This window comes from Mytilus californianus, unplaced genomic scaffold (genome assembly GCF_021869535.1).
Source record: "Mytilus californianus isolate M0D057914Y unplaced genomic scaffold, xbMytCali1.0.p SCAF_6, whole genome shotgun sequence".
Taxonomy (NCBI): Eukaryota; Metazoa; Mollusca; class Bivalvia; order Mytilida; family Mytilidae; genus Mytilus; species Mytilus californianus.
The window spans coordinates 93,896,618-93,912,341 of NW_026262712.1; the positions used below are offsets into that span (position 1 = coordinate 93,896,618).

Below are 15,724 nucleotides of genomic sequence, written 5' to 3' on the forward strand. Positions count from 1 at the left end.
TCGAAAACATTCTAAATTTTTCAAGCCACCCGTTATAGCTGTCTGTAGGCAAAAGAGTCTCAAATACTACCTTTGGAGGGCTTGTGTATCTTCTAGTCTAGGCTCATCGTCAGCAGGCTCGTGAAAGGGTTATTGGAACAATCGATGTCTGACTTGCAAGCAAAACCTGCATACCAAGACTTTCAACAGCCACTCTACTTGTACGAAATACACCATATTTTGCACGGTTACTTCCAAGATTACTTATAATTTTATCTAATACAGTGTGAATGTGGAAAACAGTATGTTTTAAGTCAGAATATTCATTTCCCAAACGTATGAACGGCCACCGTAGTGACTTTGACTGTAATCCAGACCTTTCTCTCAGTCGACATTTGAAATCCCTAACCGCATAAAGGTAAATCTCAATCGACTGAATATTATCATCATTTACCAAAACATAGCTTGGTCTTTGGAGGAGAGAGTCACTAGGGAAAATTATTTGATAAGAAAGTTAAAAATCTTGGCACCAAAAGGGATAAATGAAAAAGCATCGTCTATTGTAAATACTTAATATCCATGAAATTTGAGATTTTTGAATTATACAAGTAACACAACCGCATTGATATCGACCCAGTGGTTGTGAAAAGCTTATCTTGCGCTTCATGAATCCCACCAAAAACAGAAAAGTGAATATTATTCAATAGTGACATTTAGTAGATAGAGTCGATACCTGTAGCTGTTCAAAACTTGCCTAAATCACCAGACATATACATTTGTTGCGTCATACGAGCTTGTCGATCATGCACGACAATAAGTGTAATTCTATTTACAAATGGAACATAATACCAGATCAAAACTAGTTGTGCATATTGGCATCAAAGGAAATGGAAAAGTTCATCTATTATGACAATAAAGGAGTTTTATAGTGTCAAATATATTTATATTAAAATTTTTACCTGATTCCTAATTTGATTTAAAAAAACCTGAATTCAATTAAAATACGAAAAATATTAAAGTGACAGATTCAATGAACATATAATTTCTTCGACTGTAATAATCAGTTTGATTTGCACCCAAAAACTAAATGCGATTTTGTTTATGAATCTTAACGTATAAGTTGTAAGAAACAGATAAAATGATGATAAAGATTTCGACTTTAAATGTCACGAAAATTTGATGCTTTTACAGTGATTATATCTTAATGTATTGAGTGACATTTTCGACGAGCCAATGAAGCGGTTACGATATGCAGTATATAAGTGACAATTGTTAATGTGTTCAATCACGCTGCTTATGACAAGGTAAGAATCTTATAAATTTATATATTTGTGAAATATACCAAAATGAATATACATGATTAATTGGTTACCAATTAACGGTTCCTTAATGATACATGGTACCATGTAAAAACAACATTTTGTAAGATTGGTTATTAAAATAACATTCTTAACAGAAATATGAAATTTCTTAATTGTTTTCAAGCATTATAAGAATTTTGGATATTATTCAAAAACCAAAAAATTGTATTGTAAGTTACAATATTCATCTTTTTTTTATTTAAGTTATCCTCAACAATACTGAAAGATTTTGCTTTAATATGAAAAATGCTTTGTCGAAGATATAAAATGAAAAAAGATTTTGTGCAACTTTCAACAATAGTGCATACAAAGAAATAACAGGAATCGCCAGAATTACCACACATTACAACAAATCACATCAACAAAAAAGCAACCCACTCCACCGAAAAAACAAGACACACAAAAAACACAACAACTAACAACACATGTTACGGATACCCTGAGTAAGCACATGCACGAATTGTGGTGGAAATAAAACCGTCTTACGTGAACACCACCTCACCTTTTCGCCTATCTAGACCATATGTCATAAAACTAATGCACACATTTAACACCTACACGGTGCAGATAATAACAGGATGATGACCAAAAGTTTGAGCAAGAAACTAAATGGTTATAATATAATTGAAATCATGTTTTAAATGTTTGTCATAGAGAGATTCAACGTTGTAATGAACTGTTTTACAATTAATCGTGTTAATGGCTATTTGGACCAAAAGGTTGTTTATATGTTCAGAAGTTTCATTCTGTTTATTACATGCCTTCTGTCGTTGTTGTAATCGGGTAGTGTAGACACAGTTATGCGTTATTTCCTCCTTCCGTAGTCAGAATATGGCAAGGGAGCGTAGTTTCCAAGGTTATCATTTGACCAGTAGTCGATGCTTTGGTACTCACATTATTTTTAAAATACCTTTATTAAATTTTCCCTTGAAAAATTAAAAAAATTATTAAAAAAAACAAAGGTTCCAACTGCCTCTAGCAAAGTTGATCTGAGTTGGATTTGGCTACTCTTTTGGTCATATAGTTCCTCTAGTAGTAAAGTATTTGTACATCTTTGGCTTTCAAAGTTGTGGGTTTGAGCAATCCTGATCGATGAAGGTAAATTCAGAAAAGCGCTTCGGACGCATATAATTTACAAAGTATTATTTGCATATTCTAAAGAATATTAAGAATGCAAATTATGTTTAAAAACAAAAAGACCTAATATTAAAAGACCAAATATTCTTGGAACACCTTTATACTAGGACAGGAGAATAAGTTATTTTCCCCCAAAAATGGTAACTCTAAATCAATTGAGGGGATCACTGTATATACGTAGCATCAATATTTGAACCGTAGTTTACGGAATTCTACCGTTATGCTGTATTATTCTTAGAGGATAACGTCTGCAAATAAAATTTTGAATGAAGATTTCATGAAAACACATAAGATTATCAAATACCCTGCATACTAATATGATTCAAAATATGAAAAAAATTAAGAATCATATTTAGCAGTTACGACATCTTCTCGATACTTTGTTAAAAATTAGTAGAGGTATAGATTTTCTGAAACAAGTAAGTTCACTATTATTGCATTATTCGGCCACCGGCTGAATTATAATTGTCTCAAGCGAAGCGCAATATTTCAATTCTAAGGAAATTCTGAACCCCTAATTTTGTCAGTTTTGCATCTGTATTACCCAAAGTCTATGTAAGCAGGTCATTAGACGATTATGAATTGTCATTGATAAGTTAACTAATGAATTTATCTATCTGTTCTATACGAATTGTATTTAACATTTAAGTCATATGTTATCTTAAATTAAACAAAAAAGGGGAACGCGTTTTATATAATTTTAATGGCTAAGTTTTACTTTAAAAATGTGAACAGACTTCCTTATAAACGAAAATCCTTTACTTTATCAAAATCTTCAGAAATGTACTGCCATTGAATTATTGTCTTCCCATACTCCAACCCACAGACGGCTTTTGTGTATGCCGTGACCTTTATCATGACACATTTCGTTAGAAATTCGGCAATAACACATTGCAAGTTCCAGGGGGAAAACTGCGGTCAAATAAAAGGTAAACAAACGTCACTGCTAGATACAAAAAATAAAACTAAATCTCCCAAAAAATTTGATAAACCAGTAACAAGTTTAAAAGGGCTTATAAAATCATGTAAACTAATCGATATTTGGAGAAGCAAAAATAAAAATACTAGACAATTTACTTGGAGTAGGAAAGATAGAACAGAAGCTAACAGAATTGATTATTTTTTTGTTTCTAAAGAGGTACAAAAAACTGCAAAAGTTGTGATATTAGACCTATTGTCCAAAAAATAACTGACCACAACGCAGTGTCACTCAAATTAAATACTGAAAGAGGAAATAAAGGACGGGGGTATTGGAAGTTAAATGCTAGTATAATAAACAATGAAGAATATGGTTATGTTATTAAAAAGCTAATATCTAAATATGAAAAAGAATTAACCAACTGTGATGATTTGGGGATTCTTTGGGATAATTTGAAAATAGAAGTAAGGGACGCAAGTTTAGACTATTGTAAAAGAAGAGCTAAATTAAAGAAAGATGAAATAAATGTTCTGGAAACAAAGTTGAATAACCTAAATAATGAAATAAATGATAGTACTGATATAAATAAAACACTACAAAAGGAAATAGAGAATGTTGAAAATAAGATAGATAGTTTGTATAAAGACAAGATTAAAGGGCAAAATGTAAGGTCAAGGGTAAAATGGTTTGAAGAAGGTGAAAAAAATAGTGCATATTTTTTTGGGCTAGAAAAGAGTCGTCAAACAAAAAAAGTTGTTACTGAATTATATGATGAAAATGGTTTGGCTACCAAAAATCAAAATAAAATTTTAGACTTGGAAGTAAAGTACTATAAAAAAAACTCTATGAATCAACTAATCCCTGTGATAATGAAGTTAAGAAGTACATAATAGAAACAGAAATATCAAAGCAGTTAGATGAATTTAGAAAGTAATCAATGTGAAGGGGAAGTGACTGAGAAAGAATGTACAAAAGCAATTTTTAAGATGAAGTTAAATAAATCCCCTGGCCTGGATGGTCTGACAGTGGAATTTTATAGGCAATTTTGGAATCATTTAAAAAATATTATGGTTAAAGCATTCAATAATAATTATGAGAAAAAAGAACTTACCAATTCACAAAAAAAAGGTGCAATTTCCTTAATATATAAAAAAGATGACCCGCTTTCATTAAATAATTACCGTGCAATTACATTACTTAATATAGATACAAAACTACTGGCTTATGTGTTAGCACAAAGACTTAAAAAAGTTTTACCATCTATTATAAGTCTAGACCAAACTGGATATGTAAAAAATAGATATATTGGCTTTAACATAAGACAAATTCAAGACATAATTGATTATTCAGAGAAATTTAATATAGAAGGAGCAGTACTATTTCTAGATTTTAGTAAGGCTTTTGATTCTTTAGAATGGATTTTTATGACAGAAACTCTCAAAAAGTTTGGATTTAAAAGTGGATTTATCAGATGGGTTGAAACTATGTATAGCGATATTAAAGGGTGTATTTTGAATAATGGGTGGGTCTCAAAAAAATTTAAGATACATTTGAAATATATGGGGAATACGACAAGGATGTACGATTTCTGCTTTACTGTTTGTTATAACAGTTGAATTAATGGCAATAAGATTGAGAAAAAATAAAGAACTTAAGGGAATAACAATAAAATTAGATGGACAATCTTGTAATTTAAAAATCTGTCAATTAGCAGATGACACAACATTGTTTCTTCAGTCTCGTAAAGATATAAGCCTGGCTCTCAGTATAATAGAGACATTTGGAAGTCTATCAGGGCTGAAACTTAATAGGAATAAAACAGAAGGGGTATGGTTAGGGAGATTAAAAAGCAGTAAAGATAAATATGAAAATATCAATTGGACAAATAAACCAGTCAAAAGTCTTGGTATTTATTTTGGGTATGATAATAAGGAATGTCTAACACTGAACATAGAAAAAATCTTGGATAAAATTACAAAACTTGTAGACAGATGGTCAAAAAGAAATTTAACATTGCTTGGAAAAATTTTAATTGTAAAAGCTCTTCTGCTACCAAATTTAACTTATTTTGCTACTAACGGTATTATTACTAAAGATAAGTTGCAAATCATAAACAATATAATTTATAGATTCGTTCGGAATGGAAGAAAAGATAAAATAAAGAGGTCAATATTAACAAAAAATTTTGCTGAAGGGGGCTTAAAAATGATTGATCTGGAGTCTTATATAATGTCAATACATATAAAATGGATTAAAAAAATAATACAATCAGAAAATGCTAACTGGTCTGTGTTGCCTAAATTATACCTGAATAAGTTTGGCAAAAATTTGCTAATTTTCAAGATAAATATAAGAAACATAAAATCACTTGATAAAAAAATATGGAACAATACACCACTATTCTATCAAGAACTGATAAAATCATGGATAAATTTGAATGATACTAAAAATAATCAAATATGTAACTTTTTAGAGATCAGAAAGCAAATAATATGGGGCAATAGTTTGATAAAATTTAAAGGACAATGTCTGTTTTTTGACAAATGGATTGAAAGTGACATTTTATTTATAAACGACATAATTGATAACAGAGGGCAAATATCAGAAGAAGTAATTAATTTAAAACTAAAAAACAAAAGTAATTGGATTGCTGAATTTTCAAAACTTAAAAAAGCCATACCAAATCACTGGGAGGAGAAGCTTAAAACTGAGAGATCATGCAAAACTATAGTTAATATTAACAGAGAAAAAATTAGACTAAGAGACAATGAGGATATACTGGGCATTAATAATAAAGATATTTATAAGATAGTACAAAGTCGAATAAAAACAGAAACACCTATTGGATTTTTAAAATGGGGAAAGGGTATTACATACAGGAAATATAAATAGTGAACTCAAAGACACTATAAAATTCACTTTTGAATATCTAAAAGATAATAAAATTAAGATGTTCAGGTGGAAGTTAATGCACTTTATCTTGCCAAATAAAGAGCTGTTATTTCAATGGAAAATTTCTGAAAACAGCCTTTGTACATATTGTAATGAACAAGATAACTACAATCATTTTTTCATCACATGCTCATATAACACAACCTTCTGGAAATCAATGAGATATATATTTAACAAACTAGGTATTGACAAACATGTAATAAGCCTACACTCTCTAGTAATAGGATACAAGATTCATGATGATACTTATTTTGGACTGAATCACTTGCTGAGTTTAATGTTTTTCTCAGTCTATAAATCACATTAAAAATCCAATAATAAGGAAAAAAAAATAGACATATTGAAAATTTTTAAATATGAAATCAATAGTACAGTTGAATTATATTGTACGGCCAATATAGAAATAAACAGAATGTTAAAAAAGGTGTTACAGATCTTAAAATAAATAAAATTAACTTTTGGAAAAAACAGTTTTAAAAGCAGAATGCATGTATTAATATGTTAATATTGTGTATTTGTTTTCAATGTTTCAAGTGTATCTGTGTATATGCTACTATAATGTATGTATATGTGTTTATGTATGCAAATGCATGTATACATGTATGTGAATGCATGTATCTGTATATGTCTTTATATGTGTGTACATGTATGTATGTAACTATATGTATGAATGTATGCATATGTATGTGTGTATGCATGCATGTAGGTAGGAAAGTTATGTATGTATGTAAGTGAAACATAAAATTAGATTGGCAAGAAAAAAGGGGGGGGGCGTAAATGTATTGTAGAAAAAAAGAAATATTTTTATATAATGTAATCATGTATCCTATCTTATCTGTACATGTTTATAGAAGTCAACAAAGCTTTTGTACAATGGTATTAACTTTCATATGTCTAATGATTGTTTTCTTTTTTATGTGAAACTTTAAGAACATATATATAAGTATAATAAGTACAATTGTAATGTTTACAAATATAAAGATCACGGGTAGTTAAATTGGGGTCAAATTTGTAAATAAAGTTTCATGACAAGAGCTTATAAGAAACAAACAGTATCAAATGTAACTTACCATTCTTTATTATTATCCAACACTTCCAAAAACTTGTATAAATCCAAAGGTATAAAATAACAAAAAGTATCAGAAACAGTATGTCAGTAACCACGCTGTCTCTCATTCACATACCTCACATGTTTCAAAATTTTATCAAAAGAATCGATAACGGATTTTTCTCCGTAAATTTCACGACACAGCGTCTGTAACATCTTTACTTCGATAAGATTTTATATGATATTATGATTATTTATAAAGTAATTATAGAAAAATAGAAATGTATTAAAATGACTATGTATAAAATAAAATAAGTTTTACTGTATATTCTCCCTGGATATTCAGTAATAATTGTGTATAACAGGGATACTTGATGGAATGCTGTACATCAAGTATTTTGTTAAAACAGCAAAGAGTGCAATAAAGAATTTATGAATGTTAAAAAAAAAAAAAAAAAAAACAAACGTGGAAAGAAGATAATATTAACCGATTCTAAAATAACAATTTAAATAAATCATTTAACAACTGTTATGACAAAGTTCAATTAACAAATGGGAACACATCGAAAACATTAAAATAACAAATGTTATTCGCTCTGTCATCTCACTTATTTTTCACGTGTTCCATGAATCTGTGTTGATTATTTATCAATAGGTAACGATCGTTAAACTTTGGCAACAAAACCCGAAAGTTAATTTTTTATCATTATTACATAATGATTTTTTTTTTACGATTATACTGTTTGGATTCGTAATAATTGTTATAAAAAAACGTGCGCAGAGGACTTAGTTTAATATATGTCTGCATTCATTGGTACAATAATTTCCTCGACATTATAATTACCTGAAATTCGCTTCATATAACTTTAACTGCTCTTTTTCTAGACAAACGTCTCAATTATGTGGTGTGTAAGTCTATTTGCTGCATCACTGCTGCTCATGGCGAATGGTAAGTCAACAATAAAATTATGAATGACAATTATTATTCTATTTTCCCTATAAAACCTTTATCATAAAGTGATGATTACATTTTAGAATTAATTCGTATATGTCACAATAAAAATGTCTACATTTGCGTCCGACCATTTTCTTACAATGACAACGAGTCTTACATAAAACTTTACAAAATTATTTGAGAAAATATAATTATATTTCGCCAAATAGTTTATGAGAACTGAAGTAAAACAATGCACACGTTGTTCCTGAAATGTAAAGAATAATTTAACATTCTTTGAAATAATCATGTCATTATAAAAAAAAATGTATTTCTGGTTCATGAACGACAATTCAGATTTTATATTCAATATCATAAGAGGTTTTGTAATATCCATTATGGCATTTTCAAACACGTATATACAATCATTATTCAGTTAAAATAAAAAAAGAAAGTTTGTACTTATAAAGTAGTGACGAAAAGGATAGTAATGCAATACATTTTTATAGCTTCAAAAGTATGCTACGACAATATTGGATGCTTCAGTAATGCCTGGCCATTCTGGAACACTTTTAGTATCCTCCCACATTCCCCGGAACAAAATGGAATCACTTTTCATCTGTATACTCGTATCAACCCAACAAACGATCAAGTGTTAGATCCAAATGGCTCTGGGACGTCTGTAATGTCGACAAACTTCAATGGTGCACACAAGACAGTGTTTATCATTCATGGTTTCAACGGAGAAAAAGAAGATGATTGGATAAAGCTAATGACAACCGCCCTCATACAATATGTAAGTAGAGGAGATAACTTTGTGTAATTATCTTGTTACCGCCTTTTGTATGCATTGTTACTGTGCTGTGCATGGAAAGTGGGAATCGGTAAAACATATAATCCTTTTAACTAAATGATATAAAAAAATCACGAAAGAGTCTGGTGTTCATATCGACATTTCCATTCAGATGACTATTTCGACGTTTTCTGGAAGATATAATTTTGTGTTTTACCAGCCGAGCACTTTTGTGTTGACTGTTGACATAAAGTGTCATTAATATGTTCATTTTCTGTAAATTTACTATCAATAAAATGAATTGCCTTAGCCGTATTTGGCACAACTTTTCGGAACTTTTGTTGTTTAATGCTCTTCAACTTCGTATTTGATTTGGCCTTCCTATTTTGATTCGAGCGGCACTGATGAGTCCCATAAAGACGAAACGCACGTCTGGCGTACCAAATGATAATCCCGATATCTTTGATGAGTTTTTATTCTTTCAAAACCGGTTATAATGATATTCTTTACGGGAATCATATTCACTTTATTGAACCGCACTGTTGTAGACAATAGAACCTAGATGTAAGCTTAAATCTAAGGATATTTTTAACATTGTTTGGAGATTTAAAAGCACGATTTTTCGGAGAGAGATTCAACATTATATTAAATCGTTTTTGTATGTATTCATTTGGCAGTTTGATGTAAATGTAATAGTTGTGGTTTGGACAGAGGGAGCGAACGAAAAATACTACCGAGCAGTAGCAAACACTCGTGTTGTGGGTGCTGTTACTGCCAACATGATCAAACTATTACAGAGGTCCAGTGGTTTGACGTTGAACAATGTACATTTAGTTGGACACAGTCTAGGTGCCCATGTTGCTGGTTATGTTGGAGAGATAATAACGGGCATTGGTAGAATAACAGGTACTTTAGATTAATATCACAACTTTTTTCTCTATTTTAAGTATCTTACTTTATAAGTAATTGCAAGCTTTATTTTTTTATTATTTATTATTGAATATTCCTTTTATCTTAATTTTTGTGTTGTTGCACACTTTTTAGATGTATAGACCAAAATATGTACACCAACATAAAACATAAGTATAAACAGGAAAAGAAGTATGCAATGCCCTTTAAAAAGAATTTAACCCAAAATTAACGGTTTAAAAATATCAACACAAATCAATAAATATTTCCGATACCAGGTATCACTCTTCGTCAGTATTAGTAAAATGGGCGCCTTATTCGACGAGAAACACACACACACTAAAATATGTGAAACCTTTACCGATATTGGAACTACTTTAAAGGTAACGTTTCTTGGCTGAGAGCTAAAACTAATAGTTTGCAGGTATAAAAAAATGAAAATATCACTTTTGCACGATAATGTTATGATGCAATTTGCACAGTAAAAAATAAGAAGAACACTTTAAACATTTGGTGCATCCGAGGCGCTTTTTTGAATTTATCTTCACCAGGAACGCACAGGTTTACAATTTTGAAAGCAAGCGATGTATTATTACTTGACGAACTATATGACCAAGAAGGACCAATGTGGGCTAGTCCATGTCGATTTTGCTTGAGGGAGTTGGAACCTTAGGTAATATGGATAAGATTATATAATTTCCTCTATAAGCTACTGATATAGGTCTTTGTTTACTATTGACTGTGAATATTCTCCTTGTTTTGTAAATATTCTCTTTCTCGACTTTTGGTCTTTTAATTGACAACTGGTTTCGTGATTTAATAAACAATTCATTTTTATCTGTTAAGATTTAGTTAGTATATTAATGACTTGAAGTAACATTAACTTGTATACAGTGTGTCTTTTTCCAGTTCATTTGTATATGTTTTCGTCGTTACTGTCATACACGTGGGAGGTTTAGCTAGCTATAAAACCAGGTTTAACCCACTATTTTCTTTGGAAAATGTCTGTACCAAGTCAGGAATATGGCAGTTATTTTTCACTTGTTCCGTTGATTGATAGGGTCTGATTTTGTCAGTTTTGATGGGCTTCCCCTTTTTGAATTTGCCATGGAGTTCGGTATTTTAGTTATAATTTTTTTTACATATATGAACAGTGTGATAGTAAAGATCTCAACAGTTGTTTACAGGTGTTATATTTATTATATTTACAGGTCTAGACCCCGCAGGTCCGGCATTCTATATTGCAAATGTTAAAGTGAGATTGGATTCTTCTGATGCCACATTTGTTGACGTCATACACACAGACGGAGGTAAGTATAATGGTCAAGGTATTTTATTTTTATTTTACTGACTGCAGTATTCATATTTCTTTGTAATTCCCCTTGCAAGGCGGACCGTGAACCCCGGTTATTGCTTTTATCGTTGACCTTGATGCTCTGAAACCTTTTATCGTTGACCTTGATGCTATGAAACCTTTTACCGTTGACCTTGCTGTTCGGAAACTTTTGTGTATTTGATTGTTTAAAGGAACCGAAATCTTGCGTTTATATTCAAAACTTTAAAGGACAATTTTGCGAACACTGATAGATGTGTCAAGGTAAGAAAAAAATTATGTGAATATATGAATAGTTTAATACTTAAACTTACAACAAATGAAGTGGAACTAGTTTTTTAGAAACGGTATTTATTAGAATAAATGATAGCCATGACAATATCAAAATCAAACAAATTGTAAAGATGTATATCAATGAAAAAAATACGTAATATGGTAAATCTATGTACGTACTAAATTTCAGTATCAAACCATAAAACATACAGGTTCTTGTGATAGGTTATTCTCGTCAACTGTTATTGTCCGGCTTTGATAATCATAATTAAGGAAGCTAGGAAAATATGTCGTACATATCACGGGATTTGTTTTAGCAAAGAACAATTGATTTTTTTTTCCTATTTTACTATGGCATTGCCAGTTCGTTTTTGGTTTATTCGTTTAATTATCCACTTGACGGCAGCTGTAAATACTTATCTAGTTGATTACTTTTAATTAACTGCATACTTTTTTTCAGTAGTAAAAATCTCTCCAAACATGTATATTACAAACATCAATGCGGAAACTTCTATAATAATAATAATAATGATAATAATAATAATAATCGTTGTCATTTTTAATTGATGCGACATGTTAAACAGACTGGGTTGTGTTATGCTCTTTGGTCGGGTTGACATTGTCCATTCCCAATTCTATCATATTAAGATAAGCCTTAATATGAACTTGATAGACAAACAAAGGTTAATTGAAGATATAGCGGAGGAACAATGCGTCAGTCAAAAGAATAGGAAAGCTACAGTTTTCAAAACGTAAAAATAAGCACTTAGAAATAAGATAAGGCTCCGTGTTGAAGGCCGTACTTTGACCTATAATCGTTAACTTTTTATACGTTGTGACTTGGATGGAGAGCTGTCTCTTTGGCACTCATACCACATCTTCTTATTTATACTTAGAAATAAACGTATATTTTTTTTCTTTCGAATTTCAATGTATTCGAAAAATCTAAATGTATCGGATTGCAATACTTGGACCATACAGACGTTACGCACGATATTGCGTCTCAAATGGTAACGTCATTTTTTTACGTTTTACGGCGATTAATGATTATCATGATTATATTGGGGATATTTATTTTATTTCACTTGCAATTTCTGTTTTGCACATCAATATTGATACTTCTTAATGTTTGGTTGTACTGAATATGCATGAAATATTTCCCACTGAAAGTAACGTAAGCAACAAACAACAAAATATATCGTATTTGGGTAATGCATAAGTCTATATGAAAAAAAAGATATACGGTATGATGAGTGCCAATGAGACAACTCTCTACCAGAGACCAATTGACATAAAACGTAATAAAATGCAATGTTTCCCCATTTTGATCCGAAAAAGAAGAAGATATATATTTTGATTTAATTAAAAAATGTTTGTCGGGAATTACAAGTTAAACGGGTCTTGCTTATAAAATTCACTGTACTTTCTTTAATGATTAAGAGATGAAACGATTGTCAGAAAAAAGGTTAATTCTATTCATCTCATATGTTTACAAGCCTTGTATATTATGGAGAGGTATATAGCCACGCTTCAGGTCGAATTTTATTTTTACTTTCAAGTTCTATACATATGAATCTTATTGCAGAGAAATAAAAAAAATCGCAGTTTTACGCTCCCCAAATTTGAAAATTTGAAAAAGATTATTTTTTATCCTCTCGTAATACACAATTTTTTCACAACTAAAGAACCTCATCTAAACGAACAACCCCAGCCATCGGATTTTTTTTTTATACTTTGTGGTCTTTTTGATAGTATCTGACTATCAAGAAAATTCTATCTGAGGAAATATATACAGATGATCCACCATAAATAGCGTCCCGAATTTACAACGTTCAAAACGTATCAAAATCGTCCAGTGGACAAACTTGCAAGACATTTCATTTCTTTGAAAACGAAGTCGTTTTGACTACGCAAATTATCAAAAAGTATGTAGCTGTTTCGTAGAGTTAAAGTACAATTACGGAAAAGCAATATTTAGCATGCAACAAATCTCAATTTTCAATAATAACGTCGCAAATGACAGTTTATTTGTAAAAAGCGACGAAATCCGACATTGGACATCTTGCAAGACATTTGCCAGAAGCCGTTGCCTTTTTATATGTGGTGTGAGTGCTGCAAAAATTCGATTTTGATATGGTCTATATATGTACTTTTGTGAGCATAATTTACACAAACGAAATTTCATATAATCTTACATTTTGAAACCTATAAATTTTGATAACTTAAGATTTTCCTAAATCTGACCATAATGGACACTTTTTGTTTTTGCCAAAAAATAACGTTGGTTGTTACAGGAACGCATATTCAGTAATATTGTAATACTTTATATATAAAGCATATCATTCATTCAAATTTTCGCGGATATAACACTGTTTTGAAGAACACAAACACCCCTGCTAAAGTTATTATGCGTATAGTCTGTTACGTCTGACACGCATATTTTGTACGTTTTGTCAATATGTTGTCCTTATTTTAGACTATTGTAAAATATGATAAAACAGTTTGTATTTTTTTTTTTCGGAATAGTTTTTACTAGTCTAGTCTATGGATAAAAAATTTATATAACTTCACTGTTATGATTTTATAGAAAAGATGTTTATTAGTGTGGACTGGTTGATTACACGGTATTGACGCAATAACGTGCGTAACGTCACAGCGTTATGAGAATTTTATGGAACAACCCAAGTTAAGAATTAATTAAAAATTTTCATTCGATTATTTAAAATTTGTTCTTGGCTTGGTCTGTTGTGTTTTCCAACATATACATTTTAGTATTTGTAACCCTATTAATGTATCATCGAACAAATTTTGGATTTTATTACTTTTTTTTGTAGTTCTGGGATTGCAAAAAAATATGGGGCATGCAGATTTCTATCCAAATGGAGGCAAAATCCAACCTGGATGTTTAACTGACCGTACTGTATTTTATCTATTCATTATTTTGTTTAAACCATATATATTTTATAGCATTTTATAAATAGCTCTTTCATTGCATTAATTAATTTTTGTACATGCCGATTTCACTGATGTATTACATTTACTGAAGTTAAAATAAATGCCCCCTTATAAGTTTCCCACAATTGATATATTTCATTATTCACATCTTAACGTAATTTATCAACTTTGGTTTAATGCTCGGTTATCTTATGGTAGCGTAATCGCCTCTAGTTTGGGCGAGTTGTGGATTTGATTCCCAATTTGCTCAAGCTACAAACATCAAGTTTGGCATCTGTTTCTTCACCACTGAGCATGCGATATTATGTAGTCAGAACAGACACTGGAAGGTTCGATTTCAGAGTAATGTGTCTGATATGATAGGGTATTTCTCGAATATGACTTTTTCCGACTTCATTTGTGGACTAGGACCTTTAAAACTGAACCATGCACTTCTGTCTAATATACTGGACTGAAATATCCCGGTTAATCCAATTAATTGGTTGCATAAACAGTGAATATCAACCCATGTCCCCTGTGAAGGAAACAAAGATAAAAATGGTAATTAATGTTGAAATCAGCACACTCCAGTATAATATATCACCGGTGGAGATCCCGAATAACATATAATATCTCGTTGACAATCTCGTTAATATACGTTCTCATTGCTTAAGTTTCAAATGGTGTTATGTTAATATCTGCTATCGTGTTATGATTTCCCGAAATTTTTCATTTCTTGCAACATAATTGTTTTGGTCAACATAAATGTATAATAAGTATAATTTTCAACTTTGTATTTCCTTTTTAGCAATAGCACCGGTCTACAGTTGTGCCCACATGAGGGCACTTTACTACTTCATTGAATCTGTAAATCCAGACTGCAAGTTTACCTCCCAACTATGTCAAAGTTGGGATGAGTTTAAGGATGGAAATTGTGAAAGTTGTGGAAGTGGTTGCCAAGAGATGGGATACAACTTGGCATACAATGCAGATGGAGAGTACTACCTGAGAACAGGCCAGAAATATCCGTATTGTGATTATTGACAATAAACCATTAAAAAAGATGTATTCGTCTTTCATATCCCTGCTTAATATTTTCTGTGGAAATAAACATCTATTCTTCTTGAGTTAGCCATCAATACGTTAAACCCA

The 15,724-nt window shown here is 30.8% G+C and overlaps 1 protein-coding gene across 1 annotated transcript; it reads left to right on the forward strand.

Moving 5' to 3' along the window:
• Nucleotides 1-1,055: 1,055 nt before the first annotated feature.
• LOC127706984 (inactive pancreatic lipase-related protein 1-like) lies at nt 1,056-15,636 on the forward strand. The gene is made up of 7 exons (XM_052211740.1): nt 1,056-1,283; nt 8,282-8,345; nt 8,840-9,126; nt 9,801-10,029; nt 11,244-11,342; nt 14,473-14,553; nt 15,381-15,636. The coding sequence occupies exons 2-7, from the start codon at nt 8,297-8,299 to the stop codon at nt 15,614-15,616; spliced, it is 981 nt and encodes a 326-aa protein (XP_052067700.1). The 5' UTR covers nt 1,056-1,283; nt 8,282-8,296; the 3' UTR covers nt 15,617-15,636.
• Nucleotides 15,637-15,724: the final 88 nt, after the last annotated feature.

Coding starts and splice junctions, on each gene's coding strand:
- LOC127706984 (XM_052211740.1), top strand. CDS start 8,297: ATGTGGTGTGTAAGTCTATTTGCTGCATCACTGCTGCTCATGGCGAAT. Junction 8,346..8,839: donor ACTGCTGCTCATGGCGAATG/GTAAGTCAACAA, acceptor ACATTTTTATAG/CTTCAAAAGTATGCTACGAC. Junction 14,554..15,380: donor ACCTGGATGTTTAACTGACC/GTACTGTATTTT, acceptor TTTCCTTTTTAG/CAATAGCACCGGTCTACAGT.